The 14,538-nt window shown below is 34.2% G+C and overlaps 1 protein-coding gene across 1 annotated transcript in view; it reads right to left on the bottom strand.

Moving 5' to 3' along the window:
* Positions 1–14,538, bottom strand: part of XPR1 (xenotropic and polytropic retrovirus receptor 1) — a 206,754-nt gene that overhangs the window by 48,538 nt on the left and 143,678 nt on the right. Inside the window, exons 7-9 of the mRNA XM_039249309.1 lie at positions 10,997–11,078; positions 1,756–1,946; positions 1,363–1,542 (exon numbers count right to left, since the gene is read on the bottom strand). Coding sequence (XP_039105240.1) covers positions 1,363–1,542; positions 1,756–1,946; positions 10,997–11,078 — 453 coding nt within the window. The remainder of the gene's footprint in view (positions 1–1,362; positions 1,543–1,755; positions 1,947–10,996; positions 11,079–14,538) is intronic.

Here is a 14,538-nt window from a genome sequence, read left to right as displayed (position 1 = left end):
GTTCCAGCTGATGACAAAATGTATTAAAAAGTGATTACATACTTAAGACTTTTCAAAATACTCTTGTATATCTAAGTTCCACACTTAGGCCCACAGTTAAGCCTAATGGTGCTATACTTAACAGGAATGATTTGCTCTCTTATTTATTAATATTTAATGAAATTAGAGGATAAGAGGGATTTTCTCAATTTGTGAATAAATTCCTACTGGAAGAAATAAGAAATACAAATAAATAACAATTGACTTTGGGGAAAAAAACATGAAGGAGATCTAGGACATCTTCTTTTCCTGATTGCTATAAATACTTATCTGTACTAGAATATAAGTGGCTTTTTACTTGTTGCATGCTTACTATGTTTTTAATAGGAAGGCCATATTTTATGTCTTCAGATTTAAAAAATTTAAATAATCCTATATTTAGGGAATGTACTGCTAAGAACAAACAAAAAAAAATGTTCTGCTAACTCTAATGGATATACAAAAGGAGAAAGAATACTCCAGTTTTTAAGGCAGGAAAAAAGAGTCAGATAACCATTAGATCAATTCTGAAAGTATGTGTAGAGATTAGTCAATTTAATCACTAATCTTCACTTTACTGTTAGTTGTAATGCATAACCTAAGAAATAATTACAGGAGAACATTCCTTAATAATTTTTAAAATAGAGCTGGTTTAATTCAGGAGGAATAAGCAGAAGTCCCTTCCTCAAGCTATCTTTACACCATCACAAAAAATACAGCAACTATTTTTGCAAGAGATTCTATATCCTAATGTTTAAATTGTGTGATTTTGAGAATAAGAAATATAGGTAAAGTGGAAGAAGAAATGAAATTTATTATATTTAAGAATCAAAGTCAGTTTCTCAAATTAAACCTGATAATCTTGTAAGATATTCTTGCTGATTTTAGAGAATAAATCTTTCATAAAATAAAAATGTTTGATTGACTACTTCTATCAATTTGACAGGAAAATAACAGTTTTACCACTTTTTAAAAAGAAAAAAAAGAAATTCATAGAGTTCTATATGTTATCACAGCTGGTTAAATAATCTGTATTTAAAAGCACTTAAATTTATCATGAATTATTAATTTGCAAAATAATTTCAATATATGGATACTTCATACTCCATTTTAGGAGGAAAACAATGCATGAATGAGTATTTTTCCCAGGGCCATTGCACCATACAGTATGAGGTATACCAATTACACTATATTCTTTGCCCGTGGAGCTGGAGCACTACTCACACAGACTACAAAGTGAACCATGCCTTCTGAAGTTGTGCAACAGCAGCCTTGGTTTCCTCCTGGACAAAGCCAATGACCAATACACCACTCTAAAAATGGTAGACAAATTTCTGGACTTACCAGCAGTTTAAGCAGCCAAAACCGGGATTTGTAATAGAAAGTTTTGGTGGGGTTGATAAGAAAGAAAAACATAAATCCATAAAGGACAAGTGGATACACATATGTGGGGATGACACTAAGCGGAGCAAAGAAGCATGCCAGAAGGCTCAGGCACCACAGTATCCCGAGGAATCCAGCAATCTGATAAAGGATGGGAAACATAAGAAAAGAGAAAATTGTTATTTTTATTTTTTCCATTACTCTGAAATATCTTTAATAAAACAAAGATAAATCTTTAGATGTAAGTCAATAATCCTCTTCAAGTAAACGATGGAAATCCAAAGATGGATTTCCTAAACCAGCGATATAGCTAATATGAACTATATTTGTGGGACTTTGCCTTGCTTTGATTACCTCAAAAAGATGTTGATGAGACAAATTGCTTCTTGGATTAAGTTCAAAGATGAGCACATGATTCACTCCAGCCTGTCTCCAACCATATGTGTTGATGCCCAGTAGAAAAAGGAATTCAATCAGAAGAAAGCCACCCCGATAGATTCTTATCAAGGGCCATATATTTCTATCTGTTTCAAGTTTAAATACAGCTGAAAAAAATATCAATTAATTTGTTAGTTAGAAAATTCATAATGTCTCCTTTAATTGTCTTACCTCTTAATTCTCAATGACACAGTTCTTGGCGTAAGAAGTTTTTATAAATAAAATCTAAACCTAAATTATCTCAAGAGCATGATAAACTTGCTTCCAGGTTCTTTCCCTTCATCATCCCATTCTGCAAAATTTCACCAGAATTATTTTCCTAAAACTTCACTGTCAGTATGTTAGTCCACTGTTCCATTAGTTTCCTAGAAATCTAGAGAATCACAGTGAAACTGTTTAGAACCAAAAGATCTGTTCTGTCAGCTAAGGATTTTTGGAATGACATAACTTCCTTGGCTTTTTTTGTCTATCATTAAACTGGTTATAGTAATACCTATCTCACAGAGTTGCTGTGAGGATTAAAAGGAATGGCACACATGAAAGCAACTGAAAATAAAAGCCAGTGAAAACTGAAATGTCACATAAATGATAACAGTTAATTGATAACAGTAACATAGAATGCTTACTAAGGACTAAGTGCTAAGGACTATTTTGTATTATATTTTGACATATAATAATTCATTTTATTTGTTTGTTTGAGAGAGCAACAAAGGGAGGGACAGAGGGAGAAAGAGAGAATCTTAAGGAGGTTCCATGCTCAGTACAGAGTCTGATGTAGAGCCCGATCTCATGATGATGAGATCACAACCTGAGCCGAAATCAAGAACTGGACGCTCAACTGACTAAGCCACCCAGTCGCCCCCTTTTTTAATTTTAATTTTTAAATTTATTTTTAATCTTTATATATAAAAATTTATTTAATCCTCATAATGGTTCTGTGAGTTAAAAACTATTATCTCCATTTGACTGGTGAGGAAATTAGAGCACAGAGAGGTAAAGTAATTTGTTTAGGATTACCAAGCTAGTAGAGGGCAGAGCCAGAGTTTTAATTCAGAGAGGTTTGCTCCAAAACCCACACTCTTAACTACTACATTCTGTTGCCCATATGCCCATACAAATGCGTAGTGTCACTATTACACTTATAGCTTTCCAGTTACTATAACATTCAAACATGGTCTTGGAATCCAAGTTCTTTATCAGTCTGATCTCCAACTCACTTTCCCAAACTTCTCTCACAAGTGCTCCTAAACATTAATTCTATTCTCCTGATGAATTTTATTAGTCTTTTCACAAGTTTGCATTTCATACTTGCTTATATTGTCCTCTGTACCTAAAATGGTCTTGCTCTTTCTTTGTACCAATTCAAATTCCAACTAATATTTTAGAGTGAAATTCTTATCTATTCATAAATTTATTGAATCAGTGTGTTTCATTTTGAGCCGAGTCTGTGCCAAATATTTCAATTTGGCTAATGATTTCTCAATCTTCCAAATAACTATAAAATTTATTAGACTCATTTGAAATTTAATTATATACTGGCTTATACTTAATTTAAATAACCATTTATTAGTTATCTTTGCATTTTCTACAGTACATAGCACATTTAATAATTTAAAAATAACAGGGTAGCAAAAACCTTTGCTTTGGAGTCAAATACTATAGACCAGACTTAAAATCCTAGCTACTTAATAGCAACTTATTTTATTTTTCCAAGTCTGCATTTCCTTGCTGGAAAATGGGGATAATATCTATTCTCATAAGTTTGTCAATAAGATTAAATGTGATCAACATACATTACATGCCTAAAGCAACGACTATTCAGTATATAACAGTTTCTCTTTTCTTTTGCTTGAGGAAACCTTATTTTTTTTATTAGTTTGACAAAAATTTGTTAGGTGCCTATTATATCTAACACATTCAAAGAACCAAAGATTCAGTAATAAACAACAGACAAAATATCTGTCTTCAGGAAACTTCTATTCTGTATAATGTCATATAGTAATAAAGGTTTTGAAGGAAAAAAAGTAGGGTAAGGGGATGAAGAATGATGTTATTAGGTGCTATTTTACGTAGGGTGGTGAAGACGACCTCTCAGGAGATGACATTTGCAGAGATCTTAAGGAAACAGAAAATGAATCATATGAATATATGTACAGGTAAGTCCAACAGGTAAGTACAAAAAGCCCTAAGATAGGTATGAGCCTGGTGCTCCAGAAACAAGAAGAAGGCCAAGACCACTATAAATGAAATAAATGAGAGGTAAAGTGGTAAAGAGTTAGCCAAGAGAAGATCAGGTAGGAGTTTATAGTATTTTGTCAAGACTTAAACTTGTGTCAGTGTCAGGTGTATATAAGTGTCAGGACCAATTAACAGTATTAAAGGGCTATTCCAGCTTTTACATAAAGAGACTACAAAAGATCAAGCATGACAGCAAGGGTAGTTAGATTATAAGTAAACTATATATGGATTTGCATCCTGATTCTTAAGCAAAAACCACAGATACAACAGCCAGAAAACAAAAATAATAAGCATATGTCTCAAAGAATGCACAACCAAACTACTAGGGCTAATAAATTCAGCCAAGTTGCACAATATAAGATCACACACAAAACTTAGTTGTCTTTGTATACACCAGCAAGGAATACCCTGAAATGAAATTAAGAAAACAATTCCAATTATAATAGCACCCAAAAGAATAAAATATCTAGGAATTAATGTACTCCAGGAGGTGAAAGACTTGTACATTAAAAACTACTAAACACTGCTAAAAGAAATCTCATGTACATGGAATTACAAGACTTGATATAGTTAAAATGACAATGCCCAAAGTGTTCTGGAGATTAAATACAATCCCTATCAAAATTCCAATGGCCTTTTAATTTTTTTTTTGCATAAATAGAAAAGTCAATCCTCAAATTCACATGGGATCGCAACATGCCCCAGGCAGCTATAACAACACTGAAAAAGAAGAGCAAAGTTAGAGGACTAATATTTTGTGGTTTAAAAATTTACTAAAGAGCAGTGTGGTACTAGCATAAAAACAAACATACAGACAGAATTGGGCGTTTAGCTATAAATCTATATATCTATGGCCAACTGGTTTTCAACAAGAGTGCCAAGATCATTCAATGGAAAAGAATATTTTCTTCAACAAATGGTGCTGGGATGACTGAATATCCACATGCGAATTAATGAAGCTAAACCTCTATCTCACACCATGTACAAAAGTTAGTTCAAAGAAAGAAAAAAATACATAAATCAGGCTTTATCAAAATTAAAAACTTTTGTGCATCAAAGGACATTATGAAGAAAGACAATCTATACAATGGGAGAAAATACTTGCAAATCACATATCTTGGTAAGGATTTAGTATCTAGAATATATTAAAAAAAAACCCTCTTGTAACTTAACAATAAGAAGACAACTCAAAAAATGGGCAAAGGACTTGGGTAGACATTTTTCCAAAGAAAACATAAAAATAGCCAACCAGCACATGAAAAGATGCTCAAAACCATTAGGGAAATGCAAATCAAGACAATAACAAGATACTACTCCACACCCACTAGTATGGCTGTAATTAGAATAAATAAATAAATAAATAAAAAGGGAAACCACAAACATTGTGGCATAAAGAAAATGGAACCCTCATAAATTGCTGGTGAAAATGAAAAATTGTGCAGCCTCTATGCAAAACAATTCGGTGGTACCTCAGAAGATTAAACATAGAATTGCCACATAACTGACTGATTCCACTCCTAGGTATATACCCAAAAGAAATGAAACCAGGTATCCAAACAAATCCATGTACATGCATGTTCACAGCAGCACAATACACTTTAGCTAAGGTGTAGAAACAACCCAGTATAGTATATGTTCAGTTTTGGTAGATACTACCAAACAGTTCTCCAAAGTGCTATACCCATTTTCACTCATTCATTTGAATGGCTTCATTGTATTTCATTGTACAGGGATAAATAACATAGTTTCTTAAACAATTTCCAACTGATGGACATTTGAGTGGTTTCTAGGATGTTGTTACTACAAACAAAATGGCAGCGAATATCCTCCTTTCGTATATGTCCTTGGCAACCTGTTCAAGTATGTTTATAAGATAAATTTCTTGAAATAAAATTGTTTTACCAAAGTGATTGTATTTAAAAATTTATACTTATACTGCCAAATTATCCTCTAAAGAGATTTAAATAATCAATATTCTTACTATTAGTGTAGGAGTGCCTGCTATTTCACACTCTTATATAAACACATCTTGACATTTAAACATGTTTAAATGGTCAAATTCATATCTTTATCAAACCAAAATAATGAAATATGATATATTATTTTTGTATCAAATTAAGTTAATGGTTACTAGAAATCTATAAGAGAACAATTTTTAAAAAATCGAATCAGGTAACTTTTCATCTTGTCAAAATTAACTTATCTGAAATATGTGAATTTCATACAAATTATTAAATATGAGGTCAAATCCCTTTGAGAAACTATGGCAATTACACACATTATTTTTTTGATGTGAATGAAAAAAGAATCGTGCTTGTACATGAATTACTACTGCTGTGCTCCTCTCTCATCGCTCAACACTGTTATCTTTCAAGTACCCGCTGGGAGACAAATAAGCATAGACAGCTGGCTGTATATTTACTCTGCCTCCCCACACCCCCCACCACCACACACACACAAAGATCAAACAAAGAAGAGTTCTGAGGTGAGAGAACATAATGCAGAAGCCACACACATTAAAAAAATAAATGAGGCTGTCTCATAAAACAGTCTATGTTTACAAAAGAAAACAGATCCTTGGTTTGTCCCTAAATTAAAAAGAAAAATTCTTTTCAACTCAATCACATGAAAAGCATGAAGGTTATTTTTTCTTATTATTTAATGATTGACAATATCACCACACTCATCTTATAAATAAAAAAAATTTTCACACATAAATGAAGTTTTCTTAGAAAGAACAATTCCCATCATGTATCCCATGTAAGTTACACTGATGTCGCCTCTTAGCTCATCTCTAAGAAGTGGTCTCAAGCTATCTTCCATTCTTGTAGGTGAATTTTTCATTTCTCTCCTTCATAACCCACTCCCTCCTTCTATACACCAACCTCTTTCCCCACCAACTAAATCTCTGCTTACCTGTCTCTTTCTCTTGGAATGCCCTTCATTCCATCACATCCAGCATAAATGCCATTTCTTTCATAAAACCTTCTCTGATACTTTCATTTAAAAGTAATTACTTTATTCCTTTGACCTGCTTAGAACATTTAACATTTTCTCTCTTGTAGTATATTATTGTTTTAATATATGTCCTAATCTCTCTGGCATAAAAAACTTCATAAGGAAAGGGATTCTTGTATCTCTCTTAAGCCTCGTATCAAGCTTAATCATAAGATACGTAAAATTTACCTGTTGAATGAATGAATTCTAAAACAACCCTGGAAACCTGTAGTAGTATGATCACTGAACAAATAAGAAAATTATTTAAAGGAAGTTAAATGAGGGGCATCTGGGTGGCTCACTCAGTTGAGTGTGACTTCAGTTCAGGTCATGATCTCATGGTTCGTGGTTTTGAGCCTTGAATCAGGCTCCGTGCTGACAGCTCGAAGCCTGGAGCCTGCTTCAGATTTCTGTGTCTCCCTCTCTCTCTACCCTTCTCTCATTCACGCTCTGTCTCTCTCTCAAAAAACGAATAAACATTAAAAAAAATTAAAAGAAGTTAAATGATATCCTTAAAGCCAAAACAATTAACAAATAGTGGTGTTGAGACTGAAATCCAGACAAGGCCATTGGAAGACAAGTCAGTGTTCCTCCCTTAATAACTAGCTTGATAATCTAGGGCTAGGTTTTTTATTACAATATTTCCATGCAGTCTATAGAAAAAAGACTGCATTGATCTAAAGAAACAGAACTATATTAAACTATGATAATAAATTATACCAATATTAAATCATGAGCTTACAGCGGGCCATAATTATTAGATGTAATTTTCAGTAGTTGGTAGGAAAGAGAATTCTAAAAATACAAATGAAAACACACAGTCAAGAGGTAAAGTTCATATGCTAAGAGCCATAACAACTTGGGTTACAATTTCATAATATATAGTTGATAATATTAATTAAGAATACTGATGAGGAAAAACAACTTCAGTAAATTTTTTCTTAAACATCTGCTGTATGTGTTGTACTGTGTTAGGAACAAGAAATACAAAAATGAAAATACACAGTCTCTGCAACTGAAAATAGTTAAGTGTGACAGTGATAGAAACTTTCCATGTTCAGGCACTATTACGATTACTAAATATTGAAAATAGAATATAATGGATATTATACAATATCATCTTTTTTTAATGTTTATTTATTTTGAGAGAGCAAGCATGCGTGGTGTGTGGAGGAGGAAGAGGAAGAGGAAGAGGAGGGGGAGGGGGAGGAGGAGGAGGAGGAGGAGGAGAAGGAGGCGAGAGAGAGAGAGAGAAAATCCCCAGCAGGCTCTGTGCTGTCAATGCAGAGCCTGACATGGGGCTTGATCTCATGAACTGAACCATGAGTCCATGACCTGAGCCAAAATCAAGAGTCAGATGCTTACCTGACTGAGTCACCAAAGCACCCCACAATACGATCTATTTCTAAGTTATGTTTCTTTGCAGACTTTCCTGAGTAAATTTTAATCCTTTATTAATGATTCAAGTTATCATTATAAGCATAAGTACATATACTCTTGAGGTATACCAGGATTATTTGCCCTCAAAGTAAGAGTCCTTGAATGCAAGAACCTTTGAGATTCGTGTCTGTCTTTTTGCTGTTTGTGCATGTGTTTTTGGTTTATCATTTAATTTTATCTCTGTCCTCTTTCATCCATTCCATCTTCCATCAAAATTTTATTATTTATTTATTTTTAAATATTTATTTTTGAGAGAGAGAGAGAGAGAGAGAGACAGAGTACAAGCAGGGGAGGGGCAGAGAGGGGGAAACACAGACCTGAAGCAGGTTCCAGGCTCTGAGCTGTCAGCATAGAGCTGAGCACTGGGCTTGAACCCATGAACCACGAGATCATGACCTGAGTTGAAGTCAGATGCTTAAACAACTGAGCCATCTAGGCGCCCCTTCCACCAAGAGTTTTTGAGCTCATTCTATGGCCCAGGCAGTATTCTAGGTGCTAGAAATACAATGGTGAACAGGAGACCAAAACCCAGGAATCAAGGAACTTACATTCCAGTGGGAAAACAGATAAAAGAAACATAAATATGTAACATTATGTCATGTACTTAAAAGTGCTCTGAAAAAAACTAATGTAGCCTGAGGGGACAGAACAGGCTATTTTAGGGTACGGTGATTAAGGAAGGCCTTAGTGAAGAAGTGGCATTTGAACAGAGAATGAATGAAATGAAGTGTGTGAATGAAGTGAAAAAGTAAGCCACACAGACACCTTAGGGGAAAAAAGCCGCTTAGGCAATTGCAAGGGTTCACAGATGGGATGATAGTCGAGGAGTAGGAACACCATAAATGTACTTGGAAACACAGTGAGACCAAGTGAACCAGTGCGGGGGGGATGACAGGATACAGTCAGAAAGCCCATTGGGGCAAGACCCTATAGGGTCTTCTAGGCCACAGACAGAAGTTTCAACTTTATTGCAAGAGAAGCCATAAAGAGATGTTGAGGAGGACAGCAATATGATCTAACTTATATTTTAAAAAAAGATATTGGTGGCTATGAGGAGGCAAGAGTGGCTGCAGTGAGTGCAGTGAGACAAGTTCAGAAGGCTGCTGCAGTATTCTAACAGGAAATGGTTGTTAGACAAGGATGGCATTGGTGGTGGTGGTCAGGTTCAAAATGGGTGAAGGGGGTAGAAAGGATAGGCTTCTTAGTTATAGAATGAGTAAGTCACAGGGATGAAGGGTGTTGTATGGTGACAGATGGTAGCTACACTGTGTGACAAGAACAGCATAATGGAAACTTGCTGGATCACTATGTTGTACATGTGAAACAAATGTAACGCCGTGTGTTAACTATACTTTACACACACACACACACACACCCACACACACACTGTTAAAGAAAGAGCAACAGGCTTTGCTGATGGGTTGGAGATGAGAGAAGAGAGAGGCTAAAGGTTTTTGGCCTGAGACTCTGGTAAATAATGATGATATATGGAAAAGAAAGTGTATTTGGGGGTAAAAATCTTTTTGCCCATGTAAGTTTGAAATGCCTATTACATATCCAAACAATCAATTAGATATCATCCAGAGGAGAGAGTAGACATGTGTGAGAGTCACTACCATACAGATAATATTTATGGCCAACAGGCCTGAATAAAATTGCCTGGGTAGGAAATGAATATTGACAGAGAAAGAGACTTGAGGATTTAGCCCAGCAGTACATAGCCCAACATTTAGAGGTCACAAAGAAAAGAATAGCTGGCAAAGGAGACTGGAAAGAACTGTCAGCAAAGTTTAATAAGAAAAGCAGCAGAGGGTGGTTTCCCAGCAAAACCAAGTAAAGAAAGAGTTTCAAGAAGGAATGACCCACAATGTCAAATGCTGCTGAGGGGTATGTCACATTCTGTGGGGAGGTTTGGTAAGATAACGCCTCCCTTGCTGTTACACTGTTTGTAGATGTTGGGAGTGTATTTGCTTCCAGTGATTCCTCCTACCCCTTCCTAATTCTTAACTTTTATAGGATAGGAAATTATACAACCAAGTTTCTTAAAATTATATGGAGTAATTGCAAATATGTTTTGGAAAGAATGTGAGAAAGACTCCAACAAGCAAAGTAAATGAACTTTAGTACATGAATTTCGTAATCTTATTTACTCTCATCTGTGATCAGGGAGTTGAGGTTCTTGATAACTGAACTCTGAAAATGTATAAAGAAATTGTACATAAAAAATAAAAAACAGAGAAAATAAAAGTCATAAACTAGCAATGTTTTAAAGGATAACTATATCCAAAAGGAAAAGCAAACTAAACAAATGACCAAACACTGCTCCATCTCCCCAGTCATTTATAAGAACAAAAAACAGCCTTGACAGATTTCTCTTTCGGTAGCAGCTTTGTTAGTCTGATACTTAGCTTTGACAGAAGGACAGAATATAACATGGGCATATTAGTGAGAATAATTTAACTTAAAATTTTAAATGACTTACCGGCAAGCACAAGGGTAATATTCAGTACGATGAATATTCCACAAAATAGCCCAACTCTAAAAGTAGTCCATGCTGGTGCAGGCTGCAGACAGAAAAACAGCATGCTAGGGACAGGGCAAAACACTGCGTACATTTAGTGCATGTTATAATAAATTAGCACTATGAATCCCAAAGCTCTACCATGAAAACAAAAATATTTCATGAACTGAATTTAATCAGACCAGAGAAACATCCTTCATTCTCTTATAATATTAAGAGTAGCCAGTTATTCAAATCCTTTTACAGAAATGGCAGTTACTAAATACACAAGATTATAATCATAGACATCAAATTATTTATACACTGAGTTTTTCTTATAGGAGAAACCTGAGTGGAATTTCATTTTTACAATGTATACATCTTTAAATTTCATAAGTCACTTACTCAGAGTTCACAGATTTGGTAGTAAGAACCATGGAGACAGTGACAAGATCAACAATTATTTTCTATATTACTTACGCTTTTAATACTGGGATAAAGTGAATTTTTATTTATTTAATGTTTATTTTTGAGAGAGGGAGAGCATGAGTTGGGGGAAGGGCAGTGAGAGAGAGAAAGAGAGACAGAAGATCCAAAGTTGGTTCCACGCTGACAGTAGTGAGCCTGATGTGGGACTCAAACTCACGAACTGCAAGATCATGACCTGAGTCAGAGTTGGATGCTTACCCAAATGAGCTAGCTAGGTGCCCCGAAAGTGAATTTTTAAAGACATAGTAGAGATACTCTAGAGACTGGTATATCTGAATCTCCATAGTGTACAGGTTCAAGAAATATTTTTCTCTGTTTTAATGAAGATTTATATTTAGAAAGTGGTAATCTTATTGAAATCAACTGTTTTCTAATATAAAAGAAAGTACCTGCTATTTTAAAAGTAAAGGAATGAGAAACATGGGAATGAGAAAATACTGTGAATTTAAATTTGGCAATGAGTGTTATAAAGAACTTCTGTTGTTTTCAAAGGTGATATTACATTTAAGATGGCTTAAATGTTTTCTAAAAACCTTTAAATGAAAAAAAAAAAAAAAAGCCACTGGACTCCCTCTGACTTACATATTAACCAGTAACAGGTGTCTGCAATTGTTACTTTAAGACTGAAAGCATCCAGAGGGAAGACAGTCATTTGCATTTAAAACATTTTTTTCTTTTGTTTAAATCACTGTATAATTTGTCATAGAGAAAAGAACACATATAATGTATTTGAACTGTTAAGGAACTGAATAATAAAATGTACCTATACTTATCACTCATCTTCAGAAACAGAACAACGTTGAAATCCCTAACCCTTCCAGATCCATAAACCTTCCCTCCGCACCCTTTCCACATTTTCTTTAGCTTTACCAACTCTTCATGCATTCAGAAACACCTTAATTTCTTGAGATTTTCTTATTATTTTTAATAGGGAAATATAACAGACATATATTAAAGCATACATATTTAAAATATCTAATTTGATGTTCTGATATAAGTAAACACTGATGAAACTATCACCATAATCAAGACAATGAACATATTCTATCACCCGCCAAGAATTCCTCATGCCCTTCTGTAACACTTTTCCTCTTACTACACCCATCCTACCCTCAGACAATCATGGACCTGCTTCCTGTCATTATCTAGTAGTTTGAGTTTTTCAGAGATTCAGGTAAATAAAACCATACAATATGTACTCTCTTTTGGTCTGGCTCCTTTTATTCAGTGTAATTATTCTGAGATGCATCCATACTGTTCCATATATCAATGTCTATTCCTTTTTATTGCGGAGTAGTATGCCATTGGATGGAAATACTATAACTGTTCATCTATTCACCTAATTGATAGATATGAGTTGTTTCCAGTTTTAGGCTATTATGAATAAAGCTGCTACAAAACATTTTGTATACATCTTTTTTTTTTAAAGGATTGTATGTATGTATGTATGTATGTATTTAAAAGTAAGCTCAATGCCCAAAGTGGGGCTCAAACTCATGACCCCAAGATCAAGAGTTGAATGCTCTACCAACTGAGCCAAGCAGGTACCCCTTATCTACACATCTTTATATGAAAAAATGCTTGCATTTGCCTTGGGTAAATACCTATGAGTGTAATGGCTAGATTATGTGGTAGATGAAGGTTTAATTTTTAAGAAACTGCCAAATTGCTCTCCAATATGGTTGTATTATTTGACATTACAATAGCAGCATATGAGATTTCAGAGCTTTTGTTCCTCCAACATTTAGTGTGTCATCATTCTAATAGGTATATGTTATCTCACTGTGGTTTTAATTTGTATTTCCCTATGACTGATGATATTGAACATCTATTCACATGTTTACTTGATACTTATACATTTTTGATTGTGTGTATGGTCAGATTTCTTGCCTACTTTTAGTTTGGGTTGTTTGTTTTCTTCTATTTAAGTACTAGAGTTTTTTTTTTTTTAATATTTTGAATACAAGTCCTCTATCAGATATATTTTGTAAATATTTTCTCTTTGATGCTTTTGTTTTCATTCTCTTAACACTGTCTTCTGAAGAGAAGTTTTAAATTTTGATGAAGTGCTTTTGGTTTCTTAGATCTTTGCCTAAATCAGCCATCAGGAAATTTTCTTAAAAATGTATAGTTTTCATTTAGGTCTACTTAAAATTAATTTTTGTATATGGAGTGGAGGTTCTTTCTCATTTTTTCTTTTGCACTTGGAAGCCAATTGCTCCAGTGCCATTTACTGAAAAGACTATCCTTTCTCCACTGAACTGTCTTTACTTCTTTATTAAAAATTAGTTGTCCTTAAATCTTTACATCTGTCTTTACATCTTTATTGAAAATTAGTGCCCAGGATCACCTGGGTGGACGAGTCAGTTGAGTATCCGACTCTTGATTTCACCTTAGGTTATGATTCCAGGGTCATGGGACTGAGCCCCATGTCGGGCTCCACACTGAGCATGGCGCCTGCTTAAGATTCTCATTCTCTCTCTCTCCCTCTCTGCCCCTTCCCTTACTCACACACTCTCCCTCCCTAAAAAAATAAAGAAATCTTTTTCAATTAAAAAAAAAAAAAAAGACTATTAGTTGTCCATATACTCTATTTTTGGACTTTTTATTCAGTTTCCTTCATCTATTTGCCTATCTTGAAACTAATACCACACTGTCTTGATTACTGTAGTTTTAATAAGTTTGATATGAGGCAGTGTCAACCTTTCAAGTTAGTTGTTCCAAAGATTTTTGGTTATTCTTGGTTCTTTGTATTTCAATATAAATTTTTAAATTTGCTAGCCAGTAACACATATGTAATAAATATAAAGACTTATTGAGATTTTGAGCTGGGTTGTGTTGTACCTACGGATCTATTTAGGAAGAGATGATATCTTAGATATATTGGGTTTTCTAACCCATGAACACGGCATATCTCTCATGCATTTGTCTTCTTTATTTCTCTCAGCAATGTTTTAGTTTTCAGTGTAAAGGTGTTATACATCTTCTATCAGATTTATCCCTACATATTTCAATTTTAATTATAAATAGCATTT

The sequence above is a fragment of the Hyaena hyaena genome, unplaced genomic scaffold, assembly GCF_003009895.1.
Source record: "Hyaena hyaena isolate Hyena2069 unplaced genomic scaffold, ASM300989v1 scaffold_337, whole genome shotgun sequence".
Classification (NCBI taxonomy): domain Eukaryota; kingdom Metazoa; phylum Chordata; class Mammalia; order Carnivora; family Hyaenidae; genus Hyaena; species Hyaena hyaena.
Note: the sequence above shows the minus strand (reverse complement) of the source record. Positions and strands in the feature narration are given on the sequence as shown.